The sequence below is a fragment of the Ambystoma mexicanum genome, chromosome 13, assembly GCF_040938575.1.
Source record: "Ambystoma mexicanum isolate Mex_15411 chromosome 13, UKY_AmexF1_1, whole genome shotgun sequence".
NCBI classification, from domain to species: domain Eukaryota; kingdom Metazoa; phylum Chordata; class Amphibia; order Caudata; family Ambystomatidae; genus Ambystoma; species Ambystoma mexicanum.
In genome coordinates this window covers 145,100,917-145,128,402 of record NC_090938.1, presented here as the reverse complement: position 1 = coordinate 145,128,402, position 27,486 = coordinate 145,100,917, and the positions used below count along the sequence as shown (strand labels likewise).

General features: G+C 48.8%; 1 protein-coding gene across 1 annotated transcript in view; it reads right to left on the bottom strand.

The window, feature by feature from the left end:
- Window positions 1–27,486, bottom strand: part of SPDEF (SAM pointed domain containing ETS transcription factor) — a 67,148-nt gene that overhangs the window by 15,108 nt on the left and 24,554 nt on the right. Inside the window, exon 2 of the mRNA XM_069633502.1 lies at window positions 6,145–6,621. Coding sequence (XP_069489603.1) covers window positions 6,145–6,592 — 448 coding nt within the window. The 5' untranslated portion in view covers window positions 6,593–6,621. The remainder of the gene's footprint in view (window positions 1–6,144; window positions 6,622–27,486) is intronic.

The following is a 27,486-nucleotide window of genomic DNA, read 5'->3' as shown; positions in this document are numbered from 1 at the left end:
TCTAAACAAACCACGTGTACGTATGCACATTCTAGGGTTTAATTTATTAGTTGCACTGTCTTCACAGAGGAGTTGTAAAAAACCAGTATCTCTATACAACAGAATGCTATTAAAATCTGCGGTTTGAAATCGAAATAAGCATCTCAAGTTAAACCCCAAGTGTGTGTGTGTGGGGGTGTTTACTTGCCTGTGGTTCCCCTGCTCCCCCAGTCACCTGCTGTTATGTGTTTCCAGAGCAACATTTGAACCTCTGCAATGAGCCCTGCAGTCTTGTACCAATATGGTTCCCATGCGCTCCTTCTGTGTCTACCATGATTTCAGAGAGCTCTGGCTCTCTCCTGTGTCTTTCTTAGTGTTCTTGAACCTATGCTCTCTTCTGCATTTCCCATGGTTCTCTAGAACCCATGCTCTACTTCTGGGTCTCCCTGGATTCCACAGAACCCATGCTCTCCCTGTGCCTTCCATGGTGCTCTATGACCCCGGCTCTCTTCTGGGTCTCCCATGGTGCGCTAGAACCCATGCTCTACTTCTGGGTCCCCCATGGTTCGATAGAGCGCTTGCTCTGTCCTGTGTCTTCCATGGTGCTATAGAACCTATGCTGTTTTCTGAAACTCCTGTGGTGCTCTAGAACTCATGCTATACTTCTGGATATCCCAAGTGTCCATAGAACCCTTGCTCTCCCCTGTGCCTTGCATGGTGCCCTAAACTCCCTTCTCTCTTCTGGGTCTCCCAAGGTGCTCTAGAACCCAAGCTCTACTTCTGGGTCTCTCATGGTGCTCTAGAAACCATGCTCTTTTTCTGGATATCCCATGAGTCCATAGAACCCGTGCTCTGTCCTTTGCCTTACACGGTGCTCTGGAACTCATGCTCTACTTCTGGGTCTCCAATGATTCCATAGTACCCTTGCTCTGTCATTTTCCTTCCATGGCGTTCTGTAACTCATGCTATCTTCTGGGTCTCTGGAAACCTTGCTCTCTCATCTGGTGCTCCAGAAACCCGGCTCTCCTCTGTCCATCACAGTGTCCTCAGGACCTCAGTTTCTCTGACTTGTTCATGGTGCCATGTGTCTGCCTTGGTGTGATTCTGTTTTTCCCATGCTGGAATATGTCCCCCTGTTTTCCAGTGATGAGATGATATGATAGGTTATTTATAACGTACTTAATACCCAGAGGCTTCTAAGCGTGGACCCGGGGATCGAACCTGTGTTGCTCAACGTCATCTTGCTTCCAAGGTGAACACATTGCCCCTGAGCTATCCTCCCAATGCCTCAGAAACCCTGTGGTTCCAGTGTCCCCATGGCGAGACCAGTGGCTCCTGCAGTTCTGTGTTTCCCAGAGGGCTCTGGGGCCCTCTTACGCTGCAATGTTGCTTCCAATTCTGCACCTGGCATGGTGAGAGGGTGACCAGATGACTCCATGAAAGTGGAACAGTAATTTCCCAGTCATATTCTTTCATTTAACAAGCTATGCATTCTGAGAACTCCAGTCTCGATTAAATCCAATTGAATTGATCCACCTTCAGCATCTGATACCATAATCTGTAAAGGCAAAGTGGAGGACTGGTGAAACGGTGTCAGCGTGGCATGGAGCCCTGTCGATACCAAACTAGAACCACTAGATTGCTGTTACTATTGGCTGCAGTGCAGATTCTGTGTGGTTGTTTGTTTTTTATCGGCTTCCTGGGTTCAGCTGAGCCCTAATCTTCCCATGATGCATTGGGCACTATGCAGTCAATTAACTTTGTTTTTCATCCCTATTCGGCTCAGAAGCAGGAACAGCGAGCGCTGTCAACAGTTGACAGTGACTGGCTTTTAAATAGTGAACCATGTTGGGTCTTGGAGTGACCTGATGAGACTCCATGTTACTGAAACAGCAGTAGTCTGCCCTCGGGGTTTCATTTAACAAAGTAATGCATCCTGGGAGTTGTAGGTGTGAACAGACTGACTTCAAGGCACTTTTTGTACTCTGTGGGCACTTCGTGCAGGCTCGGCATGTCTCTGCAAGAGGCTGAGTGCCATGCGCGAGACACCACGCAGAGGGTGGGTGTGGCTTGCGCAGAGGGCAGGGTAGACGGCAGAACACAGAAAATGAGGAAGAACAAGGCAAAAAGTTCTGAGGGACAGCCCGCAGGCAGACCATTGCACGCTCACTATTGCGTGGAACGATATGTATTCATGGATCCGAGCACACAACCTCTCAGTGGGAAATGGGCACACAAAGCCCTCATACTATCTGCCACCCGAAGGCAGGCATACAGACACTTGCTCATAGGATTCACTGCGCAGAGTTCAAGTGTCAGATTTACAGGTGCGTGTACGCAATCGTGGTTCCCATCTGACTTAGGGGGCACCTACGCAGTGTAGCAGAGTGCAGGAATGGTTTAGGTGGGTGCACACATATATTTTCCAAGTTTTACCCAAGTTACAATAAATCATACGCATGTTGGCATTGTGCTGGTAACAGTTACGAAGGACCCCATGCACTGTTAGAAGGGTGCATGTATTCTCACTCGGGGGACTGCACAAAGGTAGGTAGCTGTTCTGGCAGTTTTTGCTTTGCGTAGGAGCGTGTCGGGGGGTGTTCCAGCTGCGACTTGCGTATATGGTTACTTTGCGCAGACAATTCCATGAATATGCAGAGCGAGCAGAATAAATTCTGCATGCAGGCTCGCGCAATGTGTTCTCGGCGTGCAGCCTTTGAGGGATGAATGCACACTTCCATGAATCAGGCCCCTAATGATTTTTTTAAAAAATATAATCGAAGACTGGAAAAGGTCACTTGGTGGCACAGAGTCGTCTGGTCAGCCTATCCATTGCTCTCATGTCAGCAGAATTTATTTTTTCATGCATAGCAAAAAAATAACTATCCATAGTGACAAAAAGAGTCAAAAATACCCTACGAAAAAATCTAAGCTAAGCCTAAAAAGGAAAAAAACTAAATAACTCAAAACATCAATATATTTCATAAAACATAAAATTAAAAAAGAAAAAAGAAGACCACTTTAAGTCAACAACAGTGCTATTTAAGAGCCAATTAGAAGACCAGATGAGGGTTGGAAGTATGTGTGTGTGGGGGTGGCAGGAGGGGTTCACCCCTGTTTTGAAAGTAGAACTTTGCATTTTCGAAAAAAAAAATCGTAACCTGATCAGATTTATATTTTCAGGAGAAAAAAAACAAGTAAAATAAGAATTTTTATTTTTTTATTTTCACCATTAAAAATATCTTCCTTTTCTACTCTTTACCTCGCTTTCAACATTTTATATATTTACCCATTTGTTCTTACCACTTCATTTTAGGGCCGGGTAGTCTGTTGACATTGTTATCATTACATAGAACCCTTCTCTATAGACGAAGACTTGATAAATGGGTGGCCTAGCCCAGGTGATGCCTAATTACTGTGGGCAAGGCTTGGTGCTGGGAGACCACTACCGTGGTAGCAGGCACAGTTTACTATTACATTTGCAGCAGTAAGACCGACCATCTCCTCTACTGCTGGGTATTCCTTTGCCTGTGCGGGTTTCCCATTATGTTGATTTATACCACCCACTGCTGCCCTTTCCATGGTCTCCAGGTGCTCTCGTGCTCTTGCAGACTAAGATGTCCATAGTATTTACGCATTACAACATGACTTTGGCATATTTAAGAACTCCCCCCATCCTTTCTTCCTTCTGCAAACCTCGCCATCTCTTTCCAACTTATTCTCAACTCCTGCCTCTTGACTCCTTATTCTTAACACCTAATCGTGCCCTGTGCTGCCAATTGGCCTCAATGTCACGTTGACTTCGATCAAGCCCACTGGTGTTACTTGTCTGTATCTTTCTATCCATCCCTATACCTACTACTTGCTATATCACCAGGGAACTCTGCATATGTTTCCAAGGTTATCTAAACTTCGAACCAACGCCACAAGCGATGTGACTAGTTACTACTGCACCCTTAAACTATTCATAGCACCCATTTGAAGTGAGGGTGGGCAAACCTTTTTTTGCAAACTGCTGAGCACAGAATGCCCAGGCGGCCGGTGGATCCGGCACGTCGCTACATCACGCTGTACCATCCAACCAGTACAATTTCATCAGTGGATTTGATAACCCCAATGTGTAAGACTACCAGATGACGCCTGGTCACCAAGGACAAAAACACCCCAGTCCTAGGCTTTCATTTCTGCATCAATTGCATTCTGGGAGATGAAGTCTTCTATCACGTCAATTGACTAAAATGGACTAACATCAAAATAAAGTCAAGCATAGTCCAGCACTGAAAATCAGTGCCTCTGCAGTCACCTGGTAACCTTGGCAATACCACGGCCATGATTAATGACCTTTAATGCTCCTATCCATTGGATTGTGAATTCACAGAGGTCTGTTATTTCACAGCTAGGTTTACGCTACATAAAAAACACTTCATGCACTACTAACTTCTGTGCCTGCTGTGTACCTTACCCTGTAAAATGGTGACTCTCTGTCTGAGCTGCACAGTTTATTTTATTTGTATGTATTTATTTCTTGTAATGCGCATCACGCCTAGCAACCGCATTGCACACAATTCAGTTGTGATCCCCACATGGGATCATGGGGCGCCTCATCTCATCCCACTTACTTTGCCCTGCCCTTCTTCTTAGGTGAATTTCAGAGGCATAGCCAGGATTGTCTAACAAGTGGGGCCTGAAGCTAATGGAGTTGGGTCCACCGCAGTGACATTAACATTTGTTAATGCCCACACAGCGCTGCTGAGTGGGCATTTACTGATTTTGGGTGGGCCTTGCCCGCAAAGGCCCTACCCTATATATGCCTCTGAGTTTGTGCCTATTTTTTCACAGGGAGAAGCTGGGCTGCGAGTCAGTTCGCCCGGGGTGATGCCGAGGGAGGGGGCGAGAATCAATATTTGCCCACAGGACTGAATTATGTGCAACACCAAATATCACCCTCCTTCTTGCAGAATCTGACGCTTAGCTGTCTTGGCGTTCACTCCCAGGGTGGCTGGGAACCTACCTCCCACACCCCACCTGCACTGCGTGCAAAAAAAAGGCTCTGCATTTCTCGTAAAACAAAATGCCATTAGGCTGGGTGGGGTGGGGGGGACATTCGATCGTCCAAAGCAGAAATTACAGCAATGTGACGCTCAAAGAAATGTGTCTCACTCCACCTATTGCAGGGGTCTGCAACCTCTGGCTCCCCAGGTGTTCATGACTACAATTCCCATCTGCGCTCGCCAGCCGTCTCTGGCGAGGACTCTTGGGAGTTGCAGTTCAAAACACATGGAGAGCCTCAGGTTACAGACCCCTGCCCTATTAGGTGGTGCTTCCAAAAGTCTACACATGCCCGAAGTACCCTGACCACCACCCTCACAAGTATCTTGCTTGTGGAGAAGTGCCAGCTGCCTACGAGGATGGCCTGAGACCACTCGATGCCCATTGGGCCTTCCTTTACTGATCACGTGAGTATTCTCACACATGCCAACTGTGTCCATCCATCTCGGAGGAGATGTTCAACTTTCCCTGCATTTCCCCATTATAAACCCAGGACTGCAAGTCCCAGAATGCAAAATGAAAACCATGCATGGACTCATGTCTCCCGAATAGAATGGTAATGCAATGTTCTATAGCAACTCGAAAAAATAGTCCATAGGCACCCCTCTGCGAGAACGAACACGGCTAAATTACCTGTTCTTTGGGAAGGTACCCATTCGAGTGTCCGCTGCTACACTTTAGCTCACTGTACCTTTCACAGAAGGGAAATATCCATTTGCATATCAGTCTTTGTCCCGACTAGACGGGGGTATAGAGGCGACAATGGTGCAGTCCCAGAAGTAATTGCTTCTCCCTCTTTAAAGTAATATCTGTAGAGTGTAAGGTCCAACCTGCCACCCACCATGCTGAGGAGCCAATAGGCCCTCTTGAAATTTCCCAACTAGGACATCTTTATGCATGTAAGCCAAGGGTCTGTATCCAGATGTTTTGGACTACAACTCCCATCATTCCTAACCAGCAAATTGAAGAGCCAGATACCATGGGACTTGTAGGCCCAAACATCTGCAAAGCCAAAGGTTGCAGACCCCTGATCTAAGCAAAACAAACTTGCTGCGAGCTATGAAATCAACCCTTTCCCCTACAAGATGGAGCACACAGGAGAGAAGGTCCACCTACCTGCGGTGATGTTCAGGAGCTTGCAGGCCGTCTCAATGTCCTTCAGCACTTCCCCCACCACCATAGTCTGCATCTGCTCCAGGGAGTGCTCCTCCAGGTGTAGGGTGGTGTGATAGTCCAAATCTTGAGCCAGGCCCTGGCTGTCAATCACTGGGCATTGCTCGGGCTCTTTGGAGCCATCACCCCGTCCGCCGTGGGCATGCAGGCTCTCAGGTGGCCCCTTGGGTGCCCAGCTGGGGTCCTCGCCCGGGTACAGCATGTCAAAGTACGAGAGGTAGAAGGCGGGCAGGGGCTGCTCTGGAGTGCTCGGCGGGCTGGGGCTGTCGTGGGAGCTCCAGTTTCGGCTCTCTGGGTCCTTGAAGGGCTTCTCCAGGCTAGTCAAGAGCGTCTCCGGAAGGGCAAGGCGGCCGTGCGGAAGAGCTGCGAGTCCTGGCCCTGCACTGCCCATACCTCTGAAGAAGGCGGCGGTCTCCAAGTCTGCTGGCACGGATATGGAGGGCATGGGTTGGGAGAGGAGAAAGAAGAATGAGAAAACTTTATTAAATGGTGCATTGTGGCCTTCCGCTGACTAACCCAACACAAAGATGGCGGGCGCATAAGCCTGTTAGAAGGAAAAAAGGCAGCGGGCGCACACAGAAATTGCCAAGACGCCTCACACTCAGGGGTCCAGGCGAAGAATAGGCTGGTAAGTGGTTTGCGGGGGTGCGTGGCCACCTCGGTCGCTTCTGGGTCAAGGGGTTCGGGGTGGGCCCGCACTGATCTCTTAATCAAATATGTGGGGAGGAGCTGCCACTCAGCACAGAGCACAACGTGCGAGGGGAGCGGGTGAGCACACGCTTCCAGAGTCACGGGGTGCCCCCCATTATGCCCTAACGGCAGCATTCCAAGAGCCAGGGATGATTTCGGCTGTTACACAAGATTAAATAGTGCGACTCAGCCCACAAAACACCCCTGACCCCAACTGGCGTCAGTAGGTGTCGAGAAGCCACAAAACCCAGGGCTGTGTCCCCCATCTTTAGAAAATCCGGGACTCAAAAAGGCCCGGCCCCTTTGCTGTCCGGTGAAGGGCCCCCTGAGTAATCCAGGTATGGTAGGCACTTTGCAACTTGCTCGCAGCGCCTAGAGGACGAAACAGCGCCCAAGGCTTCGAAACACTGCAGGGACACAGCACTCATGCTAATGGCAACACCAGGTTTGTGTACTCTGCCACAAGCGCTCTAATATGTATTGATATTTTTGACCAACATAATGGTAGCTGTATAAGATGAAAGAAGTCAAACTCAGCACATCCATAACCAATCGTGATATCAAATGTGTGTATAGTGTGTCAAGCCAGGCCCACTGCTTCTAAGCGCTCTAATATTTTTATATTTTATAAGGCGAAAGAGGTAACACACATCATATTCATAACCAGTCATGATAACATGTTTATCTATACTGTTTCAAACCCAACTTCCCCACACTCCTGCTTCTAAGCGCTGTAATATTTGCTAATATTAGCGAAAGTAATGGTAGCAATTGATCAACCTCGGATTGATGTAGGACGGTTTACGATCTCACAGCTAACAGAAGAGAGCGATTACCTCAGTCTCCATTTAACATCTAAACGGGGAAGAATTACACCCCATTTATAATTTTTCACTAGCACCATTTTGGAAAAATAAAGTTTTTTTGTGCACGTTCATCACGAGGAAGGGGGAGGGGTCTGGATAATTGTATTCGTCCAAAGCAGTAAAAAGATAACGGCGGCCATTTTATTTTTCAAGGCAGGTTCCTGTTTTTGATGCGGAAATGGGGGTGCACCCCAATTTTGCAGAGAATAGCAAGATAAAAAGAAACACAAGGGAAAATTGTAGCAGTGGTATGGCAACGATATAATGCATTTACATGTCAACGTCCAAAACATGATTTTCCAGATATTGTGTAATCTGTGTAGTTGATCAGGCTGTCAATGTTAAAAAATATATTCTTATGTCCTCCTGGCACATGTTCTCACTCTGACTGCTTCACCCCCTGGTATACATCCCTCACTCTAACAGTGCTCTTATATAAAGCAGCCTTAAACTAGCACTGCCTTCCCCAGGGGTGTTAATGCCGGGACTGTGGGGACTCGGTGCTAGCTAGCATTTTGGTTGTAGCCCCTGAGCTTCTAACCAAAGCTACATTCAAAAGACCCGGGGCTATAGCCACCTCACCTGCCCTCCGCACCCCCCAGCAATGCCTCTGGCCTTGGCTCTCGCTTTTGGCCTACTTTATAGGTCATTTCTGTGCAAAATCACACCCCGTTCATCAATAAATACAAACACAAAAATCAAAAGAGAGTAGTTACAACAAAATATTCAGCCAAACCCATCTTGAATTGCTTGTCACCTGTAGAGCGGTGAGATTGCCCAGCAGTTGCGGGGGTGGGGCTTTGGTGGTTGGATCATGCAGATTTCGGTATTCGATCATTTGTAAACATGTTAAGGGTTTTTATCGGCCTGCCAATAACGATGTTTCAATCACAGACGGCAGCAGAGGCCATCCAGTTGACACATATTGGCTGAAGGTTTCCAGCCATTCGTCAGGTAGACTTGGACAAGTCTTGTAGAAAGCTAAGATCCAAATGGACTCAATGAAGGAGGAGGGAACTTCATTGGTTGCCTGTGGCATCCAGCATGTGTTTTAAGATACACACACTCAGACATAAATGCATCTATGGGCCGGCCCCCTCTTACCTCAAAGAGTGTCTCGAAAAACATAAGCCTTGTAGGTCCACACGATCTTGTAACACCTCGTGCTTAATATGGCCAAGAGCAAAACGAGTAAGGGGGAGCGGCCGCGCCTTCCCAGGTCAATCACAGATTGCTTGCAACAACCTGCCTTTTGACCTGCGTAAAGATACAAACTTGTCCACTTTACGGAAATGGCTAAAGACCTCCTTGTTTGACTAAACTGTCTTTTGCTATTCTGGTACCTTGTCCCGTCTTGATGTGTCCTTGGTGTTCGTGTGCGCCCTGATGCCTGCGGGCTTTGGCGCGTGACAAACAAATAAATAAAATAAAATGAAATCAATCAGGGCATTTGAAAATGGAGATTGTGCCGGCCCAAGTCCTTTAGTATTGTGATTGTGCATGGGTTGGAGGAGTGAGAGTTAATAAAAGACTTGGTGGAAGAGGGATCTTTGTAGCAATATTTGTATTTGGGGTTTTATGTAGCCCGAGCTAGCTAGGAAGCAAGAGAGCTGTATACATGCCCTTCAGCGTAATTTATAATATAGATGAAGCGTTTCTATACGTGGTACAAGATGTTCTGGGCATGGCAGTGGGTTTTGATGCAGGAACACAAGGAGCCTAGGTGGCATCTAGGTATTGGCTGAGCGCTAGCATTGTACATTCCTTCCTGAACTGCAAGAGCATTGGCACCGTACCACTTGCCAGCGGGGTGGCGTTACAGTAGGCGGAGGCCTAGCAAGAGAAGGCCCGTGTGCTGTTTTTCCATGAGCGCGAGTTTAGTCAGACGTGTAGCAATGTCCTGGCACCTGGCAGCTAGGTAGCGATCCTGCCGGTGGGTCACGCCGTGCTCCAAACAATCACTATTGTAATTGCCAAGAAGCCATTTTTGTTGCACACTAACTTGATAATGCGAAACAACCTAACATATGGTACTTTCCTCATCACAGATGAGCCACAAAGTGTTTGAATGACCTACCAACGACCATGAAAATAGAGTCCCCTTGTGGCAAGGAGCACGTGAACTCAAGCGATACCACACATTTTTCGATTCGCTACTCACCTTTGTCCCTTGGTAGAGCGACCAGCAAGTCAAGCTAGACGGGAGCATTTGTACAGCAGGTGAGGAGAGAGGCCGTTGCTTGGGAGGTGACAGGTTTATAAAATCCCACAGGAGTCTTGGCACCATGTCAAGGTACACAAGCCTCATGCCGCTCTCAGCTCCTTCCAGAAGCACGCCCCGCCGTGAGCTTACCTCAAACCACAACTCTCTTACACAGAGCTTAGGGTCCGGGTGAGATGTGTGCCCCGAAAGAGCATAGGGGGTTAGGATTGGTGGGAGTTCGAGTGGTGCCAGGGTATGATGTATGTTCCTAAAGAGGATAAGAGGTTAGGATGAGCCGTATGATGTATGTTCCTAAAGAGGATAAGAGGTTAGGATGAGCCGGAGTTCAAATGGTGCCACTTTATGATGTGTGTTCAAGGGGCTTGAAGGGGTGGGAGTTTGAATGGTGCCAGGGTTGTGTGTTCCTAAAGAGGATAACAGGTTAGGATGGGTGGGCGTTCGAATGGTGCCAGGGTTTGATGAGTACTCCTAAAGAGGATATGAAGTTAGGATGGGTGGGAGTTAGAATGCTGCCAGGATATTATGGGTGCTCATTAAGAGGAAAAGGGGTTAGGATTGGCGGAAGTTTGAATGGTGCTAGGGTATGATGTGTGCTCCTAAAGAGGGGATGGGTTAGGATGGGTGGGAGCTAGAATGCTGCCAGGGTATGATGTGTTTCCCTAAAGAGGATAAGGGGTTAGGATTGGTGGGAGTTCGAATGGTGCTAGGGTATGATGTGTGCTCCTAAATAAAGAGGAGAGGGGTTAGGATGGGTGGGAGCTAGAATGCTGCCAGGGTATGATGTGTGTTCCTAAAGAGGATAAGGGGTTAGGATTGGTGGGAGTTCGAATGGTGCTAGGGTATGATGTGTGTTCCTAAAGAGGATAAGGGGTTAGGATTGGTGGTAGTTCGAATGGTGCTAGGGTATGATGTGTGCTCCTAAATAAAGAGGAGAGCGGTTAGGATGGGTGGGAGCTAGAATGCTGCCAGGGTATGATGTGTGTTCCTAAAGAGGATAAGGGGTTAGGATTGGTGGGAGTTCGAATGGTGCTAGGGTATGATGTGTGCTCCTAAATAAAGAGGAGAGGGGTTAGGATGGGTGGGAGCTAGAATGCTGCCAGGGTATGATGTGTGTTCCTAAAGAGGATAAGGGGTTAGGATTGGTGGGAGTTCGAATGGTGCTAGGGTATGATGTGTGCTCCTAAAGAGGATAAGGGTTTAGGATTGGTGGGAGTTTGAATGGTGCCACTGTATGATGTGGGTTCACGGGGTTCGAAGGGGTGGAAGTTTGAAGGGTGCCCAGATTTGTTGAGTACTCCTAACAAGGATATGAGGTTGGTTCGGTCTCTTGGCCCTTTTAAGAAGCTAATTTCGGTTGGAAGGCACCCCCAGATCCCAGGAGCCAACCAGTGACGTAATTTCACCAAAATAACAAGGGTAGCGGAGGTGACATCACATGACCCTTGACCTCTGATGACATCACAGGAAGTGATATCATTTGACCCCATTCCGAAATGATATCACGGGAAGCGCTGGAACACACCCTTTCACCCCTTGACAAAACAGGAAGTGGCATTACATATCATTGTTCCTAAGTACTCTACGAAATTATGGTTACAATACCACTATAATGTGATATACATTTCATACAAGAATGGAGCACCATATGTATCGTTAAAATCAGCGTGCATAGGGCCCATATTTGCCGATTTGGAGCTTACATTTTTTTTTTTTAACTTTTTTTTTTTTTTAAGGTTAGCAAGGGAGCCCACGGATGTAGCAGAGGAGACCTCAGGGGTCGCAGCTGCGACCCCTGGTGACCCCCAAATGACGTCCCTGACGTCAACTATTTGATTGGGAAACTCTTAAAGTAGGTGCATCGCTTCTTGGGCCAGAAAGCCATTGTTTAGTTTGAGGAATTAAAAAGGCACTGGGTGGCCCGCCCAGTCAAAAGGGAGCAGGCTCGGCTGTGGGAGACAAAGAGCCAATACCCCAAAGAGGATTTTTAGCCAAGGGTACTGTACGTATGACATTGGAAGATTGAGAACAACAGGGAATTCGGGCCAATTAAAAGGGAGCTTACGTGACCTGAGGATTCTGGATAAAGTGAAATATATTTGTAATTCTAAAACAAAGAGTTTTCGTGTAATTAATACTTTCTTTAAACTTAATTCATTCTGTCAATGAATAGATGTATTTTTTAGCTTTACGGCGCGCGTCCTAGGGATGCTTCTGGTCTGCACAGAGCAACTGAACAGTGCAGGTGTCATAAAGTGGCAGACACATGCTTTACCCCGTGCTTCATTTCTTTGGGACTGCCAGTCTCCTTTTGGGAAGTAAAATGGGTGAGCATGTTGATTATATATGGAAACCTGGTATGACTTCCCCGACCCCGCCATTACACTGTTCTAGATTACTTAAGCAATAAACCCTGAGCTGGGGGGGGCATTACCACTTTGGGTAATGCCCCGGGGCCCACAGTTACAGGCCCCAGCAAAGCGAGAGCCTTAAGGAAGGCCTCAGATCATTACCTGAAGTGGTAATGCCGCCCTCTGCGAAGGGCTTATTGCTATTAGTACACCGGTCCGTAAAACCAGGTTACTGAAAGCATTTTTCTTTCTGTTCCAAAACGCTCCAGCGTTTCGGAATGAAAAAAAAAAAAAAGAATGTAAATAAAAAGGCCACTGGGGAAGGGAAAACAAAGTCCGTTTTCCCTTTCCATGGCACCCATTAAAAAAGTAAACCAAAAAATGCAGTCCCTTCTTCCTTTCCATGACAGCCTGTCTCAGATTGGGTGCAGATGCGCTGGGGACAGAAGTGTTTCCAGCGCGCCCACTCCAGAAATTAGGCTACCTCTACCCCATCCCCCGCCCTGGGTACGGAAGAGGAAGCAACTTTGGAAACAGCGCCATACCAGGTAAGGGATTCCTGGTCGGGTAATTCCAGCCTGCATCCAATGGCGTGTTTTTAGAAAGCATGTGACACCTCACCGGGTACTAATTAAAGAAAAAACAAACATCTGTTCCCTGCAGTGCCCACCAAATTCTCCCTAGGGTACTAGGAAAGTGAGGATTCCCTGCAAGTCGCCCAAAAACAATTTATGCACTATTATGTTTTGTTCCCTAACACATGGGATGGGCCCCCAGTGTTGTCATTAACACCCCCCTGCACTAATTCTTACATCTTCCCTGCTCAAACACATCATACACAGACCAACTAAGCCGCTCGCACGTGGCGATTGAAATCCCCTACCTACAGACCCAAAAACACAACTCTACATCTCTACAACCAACTGACATGCCACTGCCCTGCCCAATACACCCTAGCACAGGGGACACCCGAGGCTCTCATCGGACACCATTGCCTAGAGGCATTGCTGGGTGGTGAGGACGAGGGGTCTTTTGGTTGTAGCCCCGGATAGAAGCTGAGGGGCCACAACCAAAAGGCTGGCTAGCCCCGAGTCCTGACATTAGCGTAGCCCCAGATCTTTTCCATACCTAGCAACACCCCGGCCATTGCCTCTATGCTTTCATCGCAAAACCCCTAAAAAAGCAACTGGGTACTCCCAAACTGCATGCATGAAGGCAACGGCAAATCAATCTCTCTCTCTCTCTTTCTCTCTCTTCTCTCTCTTCTCCTCTCTCTCCTCTCTCTCCTCTCTCTCCCCTCCCTCTCTCTCTCTCTCTCTCCCCCCCCCCCCGTTCTCCCGAACTCTATGATGCACTAAGACAACGGCAAAGCTGCCTAGCACTTTCCCTCTCTCTCCAACCGGGTACTGCTAAACTGCATGCATGGAGGCAACGGCAAAGCTGGCTAGCCCTTTCCCCCTCTCTCCACCCACCTTACCAGCCCCTCTCCCTCAGATCCACCACAGCACCTGCCGTCCATGAAAATGCAAGCAGAGAGTGGTGTAAATCCCAGTAACACAAACATTTTAATTAAATGCATAGAATGCTAATCGCCACATGTACATCGGGGCTCTCGTGCGCTGCTTTTTTTCTTGAAAGCAACTGGACCTGTTTGTGCCATGCCGTTGCTCTCAAAAGCTGCCAGTTCTGAGCATGGTTTGCCAAATTGAATGGAACACAGCCACCCGTTTTGATAATTCGCTCAGGGGCAAAAGTCTCCTGGGTTTAACGCTAAAAAGGGCATTTCTTTTCTGACACCCACACCCCAATATTTCCCAGCCAGTCTTAACTACATGGCCACTAGCTAGCCATGATATAATCGCTCGAACCTAAAGTGCGGGACGGTATCACAAGGGTCGGACTAGGGCATGCATTTGTCTAGGGCACCAATGAAAAAGTGACCCACAGTTGCAAATAGGAATTCATTCCTTCTGTGACAACTGTTTGACTAGTACACAGGGCGAGTTTTGGGATAAAATGTGATGCAAATGGGGACATTTAAAGCATATGTATTCAGCAGCAATGGTCAAAACTATTAGCCGCACAGTGAAGTAGCTCCTCAAACTGGCCCGCACAGGCTAAAAATTGGCCCACTTTGACCCAAAAAACTGGCCCACAATAGCATTTTGTGTTTTTGTATCAGGCATTGCCCTGTTGCCCTATAGGCCAGTTCGAGCCTGGGTATGACTACCAGCACTTTGGGGTGCTGGGTGCTCCTACATTGCCATTAAGGGGGTTTGGTAACACGATAATAAATCAGGAGATCAAAAGGTGAATGCTTTGTAAATGCAAGCAGAGCCCTAAGGGGGCATTATCGGATCATAATGCATGTTAGCCATTATTTCATTGTTATAGTACGTGGTTAGCTTAGTTGACCATTCCAAGCCATGAACAAACCTGTTTCTAATGAACAGTATAATGATGTCTCTGTATACTTCAGTGTAAACTGTTGTAGAAAGAAGTGAGTATGTGAAAGTGTATTGAACATGTATGTGTTGTGTGTATATTGCTGTTCTAATAGCATACCCAGTCTCTGCAGTAGCAGTGCTCATCCGACCAATGAGCTCCAGTGCTGTTTTGTTTGCTCTACTTGTCTGATGCATGCATGGAGGGTATTTATAATGCAGCCAAGCACTGAGCAAAGATACTCCCCCGGCTCATTTTTCGGGGTGCTTGTGTCTACTGCCCATTCCTGACCCCCTCTTCCCTCTGTATGGCCTCCACACCCCCCTCTCCCATTCACCCATTTCCTCCACTGACCTTTCCAGGCCCTCCTCCATTTCCGAGTGCTCTCCGCAGTCTACTACAGCCAGCTGCCTGCTGACCACAAACAGGGATAGGACAGACTAGCAGAGACTGTGGCTAGAATTGCTCAAGACAGAAGAAGGTGCAGATTCCAGGAGTGGACTCTGATGGAAGTGTAACTACCAGGACTGGACTCTGGTGGAAGTTTAGATTCCAGGACTGGACTCTGGTGGAAGTTTAGATACCAGGACTGGACTCTGGTGGAAGTTTAGATACCCGGAATGGACTCTGATGAAAGTGTAGATACTAGGACTGGACTTTGATGGAAGTGTGGTGTAGATATCAGGACTGGACTTTGGTGGAGATGAGGACACCATGACTGAGCATACCATGAACTGTGGTGACTGTAGAGCCCCAGCGCTGTTCAATGTGACAGAATTTTCCCATGTCCAGCCAAAAAACGTCTCCCCGGATCTCGGATCTGGGAAATCTATATGTACCCTTTAATGTATTCGATCCGTTTTTGTTGCTGAAGTCGGGATTCAAACTCGGCTCGAGAAACTTCCACACTAGACTACTAGAACGTCTGGAGAGAACACTTGTGAATATGCCTGGTAGGGTTGCAATCTGCAAACAATAAATATTTAAGCACAACTTTGTCCGTTTAAAAGATGTGACCCTTTTTAAGGTTATATGAAAATCTGTTCTCTTGGCAAATGCTTTTTCGTCGTTTTATTTTTTTTTTGCAGACAAGCCTGGATAAAATGTGCATATTTCACGTTGATGTCCGCGGCAGTGACCTCATCTTTCCCGATACAAAGATCAGGTCTAGGAATCAAGAATCTACGGACTGGGGGAACTGGCGCTGTCTGGACTCACAATGCCCCAAACCGAGTGAAAGCTTGAAAAAGGCGCCATATTTCAAGTCAACAGTTTCAAATGACAGCGCTAAGCCCTCACTGCTATTGGAAATCTCTGCATAAACAAATACACTCCCCTTTCTTATAAACTAAACAGGCACGGACAGATCTGCTGCCCTGGCCTGCCCCCTCCTTGCAGTCCTGGCATATGCAAATAGTTCTGTTCTGTGTACAAATCACTCTCAGCCCCCTCCCGAATTTCACCCCAATGACGGCTGTGCTCATCGATCCACCCAAACAGTAAACTGACCACCCTGAATATGTCATCTCTCATTCTGTAGTATTTCGAGTCAGGAATCTGTAGTTCCCCGGTTCCTGATATGTCCATCCCTAACTTCAGAACTCCTCACTTCTCCCATTCTGTAGTATTTCTAGTCAGGACTCTGCAGTCCCCTGTTCCTGATATGTCCCATCCCTGACTCCCAGAACTCCCCACTTCTCTCATTCTGTAGTATTTCTAGTCCGGACTCTGCAGTCCCCTGTTCCTGATATGTCCCATCCCTGACTCCCAGAACTGCTCACTAATCTCATTCTGTAGTATTTCTAGTCCGGGCTCTGCAGTCCCCCTGTTCCTGATATGTCCCATCCCAGACTCCCAGAACTCCTCACTTCTCTCATTCTGTAGTATTTCTAGTCCGGACTCTGCAGTCCCCTGTTCCTGATATGTCCCATCCCTGACTCCCAGAACTCCCCACTTCTCTCATTCTGTAGGTAGTATTTCTAGTCCGGACTCTGTAGTTCCCTGGTTCCTGATATATCCCATCCCTGACTCCCAGAACTCCCCACTTCTCTCATTCTGTAGTATTTCTAGTCCGGACTCTGCAGTCCACTGTTCCTGATATGTCCATCCCTGACTCCCAGAACTCCCCACTTCCCTCATTCTGTAGTATTTCTAGTCAGAACGCTGCAGTCCCCAGTTCCTGGTATGTCCTATCCCAGACTCCCAGAACTCCTCACTTCTCTCATTCTGTAATATTTCAAGTCAGGACTCTGCAGTCCACTGTTCCTGATATGTCCATCCCTGACTCCCAGAACTCCTCACTTCTCTCATTCTGTAGTAGTTATAGTCAGGGCTCTGCAGTTCCCCTGTTCCTGATATATCAATCCCTAACTTCAGAACTCCTCACTTCTCCCATTCTGTAGTATTTCTAGTCAGGACTCTGCAGTCCTCTGTTCCTGATATGTCCCATTCCTGACTCCCAGAACTCCCCACTTCCCTCATTCTGTAGTATTTCTAGTCAGGACTCTGCAGTCCCCTGTTCCTGATATGTCCCATCCCAGACTCCCAGAACTCCCCACTTCCCTCATTCTGTAGTATTTCCAGTCAGGGCTCTGCAGTTCTCCCAGTTCCTGTTGTGCCCCTTCCCCGACTCCCAGAACTCCCCACTTCTCTCATTCTGTAGTATTTCTAGTCCGGGCTCTGCAGTCCCCTGTTCCTGATATGTCCATCCCTAACTTCAGAACTCCCCACTTCCCTCATTCTGTAGTATTTCTAGTCAGGGCTCTGCAGTTCTCCCAGTTCCTGATGTGCCCCTTCCCTGACGCCCAGAACTCCCCACTTCTCTCCTTCTGTAGCATTTCTAGTCAGGGCTCTGCAGTTACCCCAGCGCCCTGTAGCATAGTCCCATCCTTGCGGTTTCCTGTAACCAGCCGCCTTCAAAGGGATGCGCTGTTTGCTCTGGGGCGGCTTAGGCGCTATCTCAGAAGCTTGGCTCCCCCCCACCCCCTGCCGAGCCGACCTGCAGTGGAAGCACAAAGAGCTGGTGACAGCTGGCAGGGCCGAGGACGAGGAACACGAACCTTAGCACAAAACTGCTCTGTCTTCCTGGAAAAAGGATTAAGAGACGCCGTCATGGACCTCCTGCACTCCGCCTACCCCCTTCTCTTCATAGCTTCTTACGACACGAGTGGTGTGTGTGTGTGTGCGCGCATTGATATAGCGCACCAGTGCACACGTAAGCGTTCCTAGGCGCATTTCACTCTTTCTCCCGCCCCGCCTGCGCACTTCATGCCCCTCACCCAATCACAATGCTATATTACAGGGCACCAAGTTGTCCTATCGGGGTATAATAGGCCCTTGTAAACGTGAAGGGCGGTGGAGGGGTGGTTGTCCACAGAACCCTTGTGGCCTCTCAACCGCGTTGGTACAGCACCAACACGCCACATATTGCACCCCCCACCCACCCCAGCACTTGCCCAGGTGTACCTCCAAGGACACATGGTAGACTAGCCCGCGTATGTGGATGGCTCACCAGTTAAGTGCTCGCTTCTGACGTGTGGGCTAGCTGGCACTTCACAAGTTCACACATAGAGAAGTGTTCTGCAGGTGGCGAGTCGGGACCAATGCACTTTCGCCATGCTTCTGCCCGAAAAAGGTCAGTGGCAGCACAAGGTGGGTTAATAAAAAGTGAGAATGGGCACAAGCCGATTACCCCGCAGTGAGATCACTTTCATTTGATACATTTACAGGGGAGGCACGAGGTGGGGGGTGGACAGAGTGCAAAGTGGAGCCCCAGTAATTGATGCGCTGAACCAGGGGAAATAGACTTTGGGGGTCATTACTAGTTTGCCGGTAGTGCTAACACATGCAATGGGCCTCATTACAGGTTTGCTGGTATCCTGGTGGAAAATCTATCAGGATACCGGCAAATGTACCTACAGTTTCCACTGCTGGATATCCTGGTTTTACTGGAATATTAAAAGGTGGCAGAAAGGGCGGTAAATCCCCATTCTATGGAGTCCCATAGGTCTCCATGGGGGATTTGCCAGTATTTTCGGCACTGGCAATACTACTTTCGAAAATACCAGCTGTTTTATGCCAGTGGGGGCCTGAGTTACCTCCACAGCTGTTGGATGGAGGTAAGTCTTGTTAAGCCCACCGGCATACTTGTACTCTGCTGGTCCGGTAAAGTGCCAGTTTACCTAAATACCAGCACTTTATTACTAGACCGGCGGGGTTATAAAGAGGGCCATTTGGAAATGCTGCACGTTTTACCGCTCTGCCAAATTTGGAGTTTCCAACCTGAAACTCTTACATTCCGTCTACTTTTGTGTGGATGTAGTAACTGCCACACAATAACATTGCCGCATGTGGTAATGACCACATGAGGCAATTACCTCATGCAGTAGCAGAGGCAGCTTTAGGTGCTGGGGGGGCGGCTAATAGGGCACCTGCGGGTGGGTGGGGGTCGCACTGGGCACCATGGGGGAACAGAGGGGGTTGCCACCCCCCTGACCCCACCCTTGCTCCGCCACTGACCACATGCAGTATTTGCCGATCCCCACATAGTCCTGTGAGAGCCTAATGGGGGCAATAACAGAAGAGTCCACATGGTTACGACTGATGTGGACCCTTCAGGTTACTGCATTCAGGAACAGTCATTCTGTTTGGCAGTATTACTGAAGGCAATACCGCCTAACTCGTAATGACCCCCATTGTATTGCTGTACAGAGTCCCGGCTCATCGTTCTAAAAATGCGCATTATATGATTGACATTGGCACAGCGTGGGGCTCCGTGTACTGCACACAGGGCCGGTTTATGAGTCAAACACTCTGCCATGTGCACCTGTGCTCACCCCAGGATCACTACAGAGCCTCCCCAGCACTGCCTAGTTCACCCTTTCCCCGGGGACGGACTGGGGCATAAAATTGTCAGGGCACAAATTACAATGTGGCCACAGTTGCAAATAGCAATTCATTCCTTGTGTGACAGACTGTTTGAATAGTACCCAAGGGGGAGTTCTTTGATAAAATGCGATACAAATTGTGCAATTTAAAGCATATGTATTCAGCAACAATGGTCAAAACTACTAGCCGCATAGTGAAATAACTCATCAAACTGGCCCACTTTGACCAAAAAAACAGGCCGACACTATCATTTTGCATTTTTTTTGGTTCGGCATTGCCCTATAGGCCAGTCCAAGCCCACCTATACCATCAGCCTGACCCCCTCTGTATGTCCCCACTTTGTCATTCCATGTGTAGCATTAATACGCTATCCTTCCAAGTGTAGCAATTGCAATGTACACGGTAAGCATATCCCCTTGTTGGACACGGCTCCGTTCCTTACATCTAGATTCATGCTACATAAAAAGTAGCACAAACATTGCATTAACGGACTGAAGTGCACAGAAACCTGGGTGGATTCTGTTTTTCCACACCCTTCTCTGCATGCGTGCGACATCCACTGATCAGTCATAACCGTTCTGAATCTTCAATGGTGCTGTTATTGGGGATGCAATGGTCCGAGCCTCCTTGACTCTGATATATCAATGTTGTAGTTCCAGATCAGCTCCATAGTCAGAGACTTCTTATATATTCATTCACATTGTTGTTATGTGCGAGATCAAGTTTCAGGTTGTTCCACAGTCCGAGCCATCTTGGATCTTCTATGGCATTGCTTTTGTCTGAGATGCATTGGGAGGTTGTTCCATAGTCAGAATCTTATTGGTTCTTAAATGGCATTGCTGTAGTTGTAGACCTAGTCGTAGGCTGTTTCACAGTCAGAGCCTTCTTGAATCATCAATGGCATTGTTATAGTTGGAGAACTAGTCGTAGACTGTCCCACAGTCAGAGTCTTCTTGGAACTTCAATGGCATTTCTGTTGTCAGAGATCCAGTAGGAGGTTATTACACGGTCAGAGCCTTCTTGGATCTTCAAGGGCATTGCTGTTGTCTGAGTTGCAGTGGGAGGTTGTTCCATAGTGAGAGTCTTATTGGTTCTTCAATGGCATTGCTGTAGTTTTAGACCTAGTCGTAGGCTGTTTCACCGTCAGAGCCTTCTTGAATAGTCAATGGCATTGTTATAGTTGGAGAACTAGTCGTAGACTGTTCCGCAGTCAGAGTCGTCTTGGGTCTTTGATGGCATTGCTGTTGTCTGAGATCCAGTGCAAGGTTATTCAAAGGACAGAGCCTTCTTGGATCTTCTCTGGCATTGCTGTAGTTGGAGATCTACTCATAAACTGTGCCATGGTCAGTGCCTTCTTGAATCTTCGACGGCACTGCTGTTGTCGGCGACCCAGTGGGACATTATTGTAGTCCTGGCCTTCTTGAATCTTTGATGGCACCATGGTAGCTCCAATGTTAATTTTCTCCGAAGTCAGAGTCTTCTGGGAAATCTGATGGCATTATTGTCAGAGATCCATTGGGATGTTGCTTCACAGTCAAGGCTTCTTGGATCTTTGATGGCATTATTGTTTTTGGAGATCCAACAGTAACTTGCTCCATGTTACTGCTTTCTTGACTCTTTGATTGCATCGCTGTTGTCAGTGATCCAGCAGCCTGGTGTTCCACGGTGAATGCTTGCGTGAAATGCAGTTTCCACCCAATGCTCACACTATGGGCAAAGCTCGTTTGGAGTCTCTGTGGACTGACAGCTCTTGGTGGCCACCAAGGATGGAAATGGGTCAGATGGCAGGACAGGTGCAGGCCATGATAACAAATGTATATCTCGGTGCATCTGGTCCCAGGTGTCCAATCCCAGGATGGTTGACACTGCTCTGTGCATGGCAAGTTGCAAATGCCTAACAATGTTCATAGGCAGGGCGAATAACATCCGGCATTACAGTGCTTAAAAGCATGAAGAATAAGACCGGAAAACGAAATAAAAGCCACAAGGGGCTTTTGCGATTCACCAACCGCAAAGCTGGGTGACTTTGGTGCCGTTTCAGCCAACTGAAGCTGGCCCAAAGCTCAGACTTGGTGTTGAACACTTATTAAACTGCATATCCTGTGCCAGCGTCTTGGACTCTCTGGGCTTTAGGAAGGGTCACTGCGACCATGGGGGCGGAGCCTTCAGGCTGAAATGTGCATGGATTAAGATGTATGCTTTCAGAGATCTCGGTTATTTGCTGCAGCTCACACCTGCTTGTCGCCTAATCCACAGAGAGGAAAGCAAGAAGCACTGCGAGCTGCAGGGAAAGCATTGAAGGGCAGCCTTGTGATCTTGGGACAAAACTCTGCTCTCAGATCTTGCGCAAGAAGAACCCCTCGGACACAGACTGGATCCACCGTTCCCTCCCTAATCTGCATCCCGTGCCTGAAGACATATGTATACTCTCGCTTAATAGTCTTCAAGATGTGACACTATGATTCTAGTCTTCTAATTGTATACATATTACCAGTGCTAGACTTTGGGCGGGATTTTCTCTGATCTAGGATCCGTCAAAAAATGTCTCTCTCCCCGGATCCGGAAAAATGTTTGTTTTAGATCAGAAAAACCTGCTTGCAGCCTTCAATTGGTTTGGTTCGGACATGAAGTGGAGGCGAAACTATGCTTCAGTCATAAGGACCAGGTGCAAAACACTTAGAGACAAGATCATTTGAAGGTCTGATCAGGATGCCTGTGAAATCGTTTTGTTAGGATGGCACTTGGCAGGAAAAAAGCTACATAGAGCTTTTTAAATTGAAAAGGTGTCCGCCTTTTATTCTTTGCCAGCAACCTTATAGGAAACGCTCATCTCTGTGGCTATTTTCTATGTGTTCATGAAAAGGCAAATATTTATGGGGAGATTTGAGAACAAACACTGCCACCCCCGTCGCTGGTGGGATCCCACAGTAAATCATTTCCATTTCCAGCCCTGCATATTATTGTAACCCCTTGAGGGACAACGCCTCACCGCTTGCTGGCTGGGTTTGCACTATTTAACACCCAAAATTTGCATACATGAATAAAGTGACATTATTATGTCTGTACTTGGAGACTGGTTTGTTTTTTTAACGGAAGAAAAATAATACAGTTTGACGATACAAGATTTATTTTTTAAGAAAAAGAAAATATCAAATAAGGGAAGGAAAAATAAAAAAAAATAAAAAGAAAATTGGATATTGTATACTGGGCATGTGTGTTGTGTGGCATAACAAATTATATTATTAGGTAATGTAACAATTTACCTGCTATAGAATTTAAAGGAACTGCAAACAGCTGTCAACCCATGTCTCTGCATGAAGCCTTGCCTGGTTTAGAATTATTCTCCAAACTAGCCATTTGGCCTTGGCCTCACCAATGATTCCGTGAACCTGGCTCTGGCGGGTACAAGCCCTGCTGGGCTGCATGAGAACAGAAAGTCGAGTCTTGCGAGCTTTGCTCAAAGGGAGGAGCAGTGTTTGATCGCCTCTTTCCTCCTCTGCCCAGCCCTAGCTGGCACGAACACTCATCCGAATGCTGCCTGAGGTGGGGACTGTTTATTCTGACAAGCCGCCCTGGGACCAGATAGGGACCTGAAAATGTAGAGGACGCTCAAGGAGGGCTGTGAGAGTGCCGGGGGGGAGGGGGGGCTGTGAGAGAGCCGGCTGGACTGTACGAGTTCCAAGAGCACTGTGACAGAGCCAGGGGGACTGCGAGAGCAGGGGAGACAGAGCCAGGATATCTGTGGGAGCCCTGGGAGGACCGCGAGAGAGCCAAAGAGAATGTGAGGATACCAGGGAGACTGTGGAGTCCCAGGAGCAGTGCTTTAAGTGGGCCGGGCCCTGCCGGGGCTGGACCCCAGCACTCTCCTAAAAGTGAGGCTGAGCCGGGGCCCTGCCGGGGCGCTCCAGTCTCACCACTTGACGGCGGGTCATTGTCCTGCCATGGCCGCAACCGCGACGGAAGATGAGCCTGCAGTCATCAAGGCAGGCAGCTGTTACTGACAGAAGTGCAGGGCAGTCACAGCTTCGCTCAAACGAGTTTGTGAGAAGCTGGGGCTGGCTGGCACTTTTGTTAGTCACAGCTCAGCGTCCCCACGCACCATTAACACCCCTTTGTCTCCACTCCTCGTGCCATTTACAGTTTAAGACTGAGAGTAACAGGCACAACAGGAGTGGAGACAAAAGGGTGTTAATGTTTGACCCATTAACCCCATGACAGGACTCCAGGGGAAGCTGGACAACCAGGGGACTGCAGCGCAGCAGAGGGACACAACGCGGGGGCAGAGACAGATGTCAGAATAAGTACAGAGGGAAGGGAGAGAGGAGAGGCGAGGAGGCCGAGCAGGCATTGCGGCCTTCACTCCAGAGGACGCCCAGTGCATTTAAAGACAGAACAATTTGTAAACTTTTCTGTTGGCTTGTTGGGGTGGGGGGATATGAGAGCCCCCATAGTGCTCTTTCCTAGCCAACATCTTCCACCTGTCACCTTACCCTGTCGGCAGCACACCCACGTCCAGGCGCTGGGCTCTGCAACCATGCCCGGGCCGCATTGGCCAACGGCAGTGGTATACAAACTTTTTTATGTCGAGCACCTGAGAAAAAAGTTGTTGGTAGGTCCCCCTCCCCGAATGCAAGGACTGCTTGTATTGTATATTAAAAGCAGTCAACTTTCTCTCTTTTTAAAAAGCCTCACCCTCAACAGTGCAATTAAATGATTTGCCCAGGAACACACATGTTGGTTGTACCAGCCGTGTTGCAGTATGTAGACGAGACCGCCCCTGTTCATTTTTACATGCTCTTCTTTAGAACACGCCTTCAGATTTTAGGCCATGCCCATCAGGCAAGCCATGCCCCCAAATTAGCCCTCCCCCCTCAATTTCTTACCCCACTTAAAGCACTGCCCAGGGGATTGTGAGTGTCAGAAGGACAGTGAGAGAGCCTGGGGAAGAGCGAGAGCCAGGGAGACTGTGAGAGAAACAGGGAGACAGCGAGAGTGCCAAGAGCACCATGAAAGAGCCACAGCGACTATGGAGAGCCTGGGAGACTGTGAGGCAGGGAGCAGGGCTGGCCTTAAGGGCATCAGCGCCCTGGGCGAACTGGCGCCCCCACTCACCCCTGTGCGCCCCTGGTTAACGGGGCGGGGCGGAAGGGGGGCAGGGCCAGGATGGGCCACTTTTTTTTTTTTAACCACCTTGCTCCGGCGAGGAGGTAATGATATGAATAGGGTGTGTCAGCACCCTATTGTCATTAAATGAGCACGCCGCTGCGGGTGCATTCAATGATAATGAGGCACCTGCCACGCCTTCTGCCACTACGCCATCCCGGGGGAGACTTCCCCGAGCTGGCGTGGTGGGGGGCTAATGGCGCCTTTTGTCATTAAAGGTGCCCGCGGTGGAGGGGCACGTTTGGCCCACCGCCACAATTGCATTCAATGACAATGAGGCACCTGCTGCGCCTTCTCCCACTACACCAACTCAGGGGAGCCCTTGAACGACTCCCCCGAGCTGGCGTGGCGGGGCTAATGGCACCCTGGTGGGCGTGGCACCCCGGGCGGTCGCCTGGCTTGCCCCCCTAAGGCCAGCTCTGACAGGGAGACTGTGGGAGCCCCACGAGGACCACGAAAGAGCCACAGTGACTATGGGAGAGCCATGGAGATGGGGGGTCTGTGGGAGGACCACGAGAGAGCTAGAGACAGTGAGAGAGTCTGGGTAAGAGCGAGAAAACCAGGGAGACTGTGTCAGAGACGGGGAGACTGTGGGGGCCCCAGGAGGACCACGAGAGCTAAAGAGACAGTGATTAATGCTAGGGAGACTGTGGGCCTCATTACAACTCACCCGGTATGGAAACAACGGTGGCGCTAAACCCGCCGCCACCTTTGTTTCCATACCGGGTGATCACGACTCCTGCAGGCGGAGGCGTCAATCCCGCCAGATCTGACTTGGCGGGTTTAACACTGCCCGCCTGCAGGCAGACGAGGAAACATCGGCACCATCACGAGATGGTGCCGGTGTTTCCATGATCGCCATTCCCATTGAGTCCTGAGTCCTATGGGACTCTATAGGAATGGGGATTTACACCATTCCGCCACCGGAATTCCCGGGTCACCGGGGTTGTAACGCCCTGGTAATTCCGGGAATCACGGAGGCAGAATGGTAATACCAGTCCGGCGGTAACCGAGGCGGTTTTACCGCCTCGGTTACTGCCAGACTCGTAAACAGGTCCTGTGAAAGTTCCAGGGCACTGGGAGAGTGCCACGAGGACCGGGGAAGAACGAGTGCCAGGGAGACTTTGAGAGTGCCAGGGGACTGTGTGAGAGACAGATAAACTGGGAGAGCCAGGGAGACCGACGGGGAAGCCAGAGAGACGGTGAGATTGCCAGGAGGACCATGAGAGAGCCAGAGGGACTGTATGAGAACCAGGAGTGTGAGAGGTCCAGGGAGACTTGACTATAAGAGAGACAGGAGACAGAGACTGGGGTAGTTGAGGGGCTGTGAGCGATCCAGGGAGACTGAGAGTGCCAGGATGACTGAGAGTCAGGTAGATTGTAATAGAGCCAGAGCTGGGAGAGAGCTTGGGTGACTGGGAGAGCCAGAGAGACTGTGACCGTGCCAGGAGGACAGTGAGAGAGCCAGGGAGACAGTAAATTAGTCAAAATGTGCCAGAGAGCCATGCAGAGTGTGACAGTACTCGGGGGACTGTAAGAGACTGTAAGAGACCTGGGAGAGGGTGAGTTATCCAGAGAGCCAGTAAGACCGTAAATTGGTCACAGAGGTGTGAAAGAGCCAGGGAGACTCTGAGAGTACAAGGGAGACGGTGAGTACAAGATGGACCGTGAGGGCACCACAGTGGCTGCCCGCAGGACATCTTGAAAAATCGGCTCCATTTCCTTACTTGGAAACCAGCACCTACATTCACAAAGTGGCATCCATTTTAAGAGGCCTTCCGCATACTGCTCACATGCTGCGACTCAGCCGGCACAAGGCCCTGCTTGATTATTTCGTGCAAGCTTGATCCGCAGATCTCTCGGCTGATAATACTGTGATCATTACCAGTACTTAGGCTAAATCCAAGCCTTCAGCCCCTGCAAGTTAACTTCATGGCACATCTTCAAATCTTAGCAGGCCAGCAATTTGAGATCGATGAAACGCCTGCATTAAACTGGGTGACGCTAGAATCTACGATTCAAGTGCCGCGGGATAACGCCCTTTACCATTTTTTAACCAATATTGCCAAAACTACATAATATATTCATTAAGGCAATTCCGAAGGTGAGCATGCCAACAGTTGTACTGTGGTATTTAAAAGAATGGCTTTCTGGTTGCCTAGAAAAATAAATTAAAGACCAAGTAGATTTATTTTGGGAACTGTGTCCAGGGCCAGAAGAAAGAATAAACGTTATGCTCCAAAGGGCCAAAATACCTGCACCATCTCACTCCGCAATGTCAGAGGCTCCCCCCCCGTACATCATGACCTTGCCCCCAATGTATTTCCTTTAAGGATGTTAAATGTTAAAGGTATTTGTACCGCGCACCGTCGCCAACGGAGTTGGTCCCCAGGCGCTCTGGCGGATCTGAAAACGAGAAGGTGGGATGGGTCATTAGGTGAAGCAGGAGTAGGATAGTGAGAGGAGTGGTGTTCTGTTGGCAGCTTCAACCCGGTATACCCCGGGTGCTGAGCCTTGGTTCGAGTATCGGATCGATGTCAGTCCTCGTGTGCTGTTGGTGCGGCTTATGTGTTGTTGCGGTGTTGTGAAGTGCGAGCGGGTTGCTGTGCGACAGATGGTTGTGTGAGACAAGTCTGCAGAAATGCTGAGTTTTTTTGTTAGT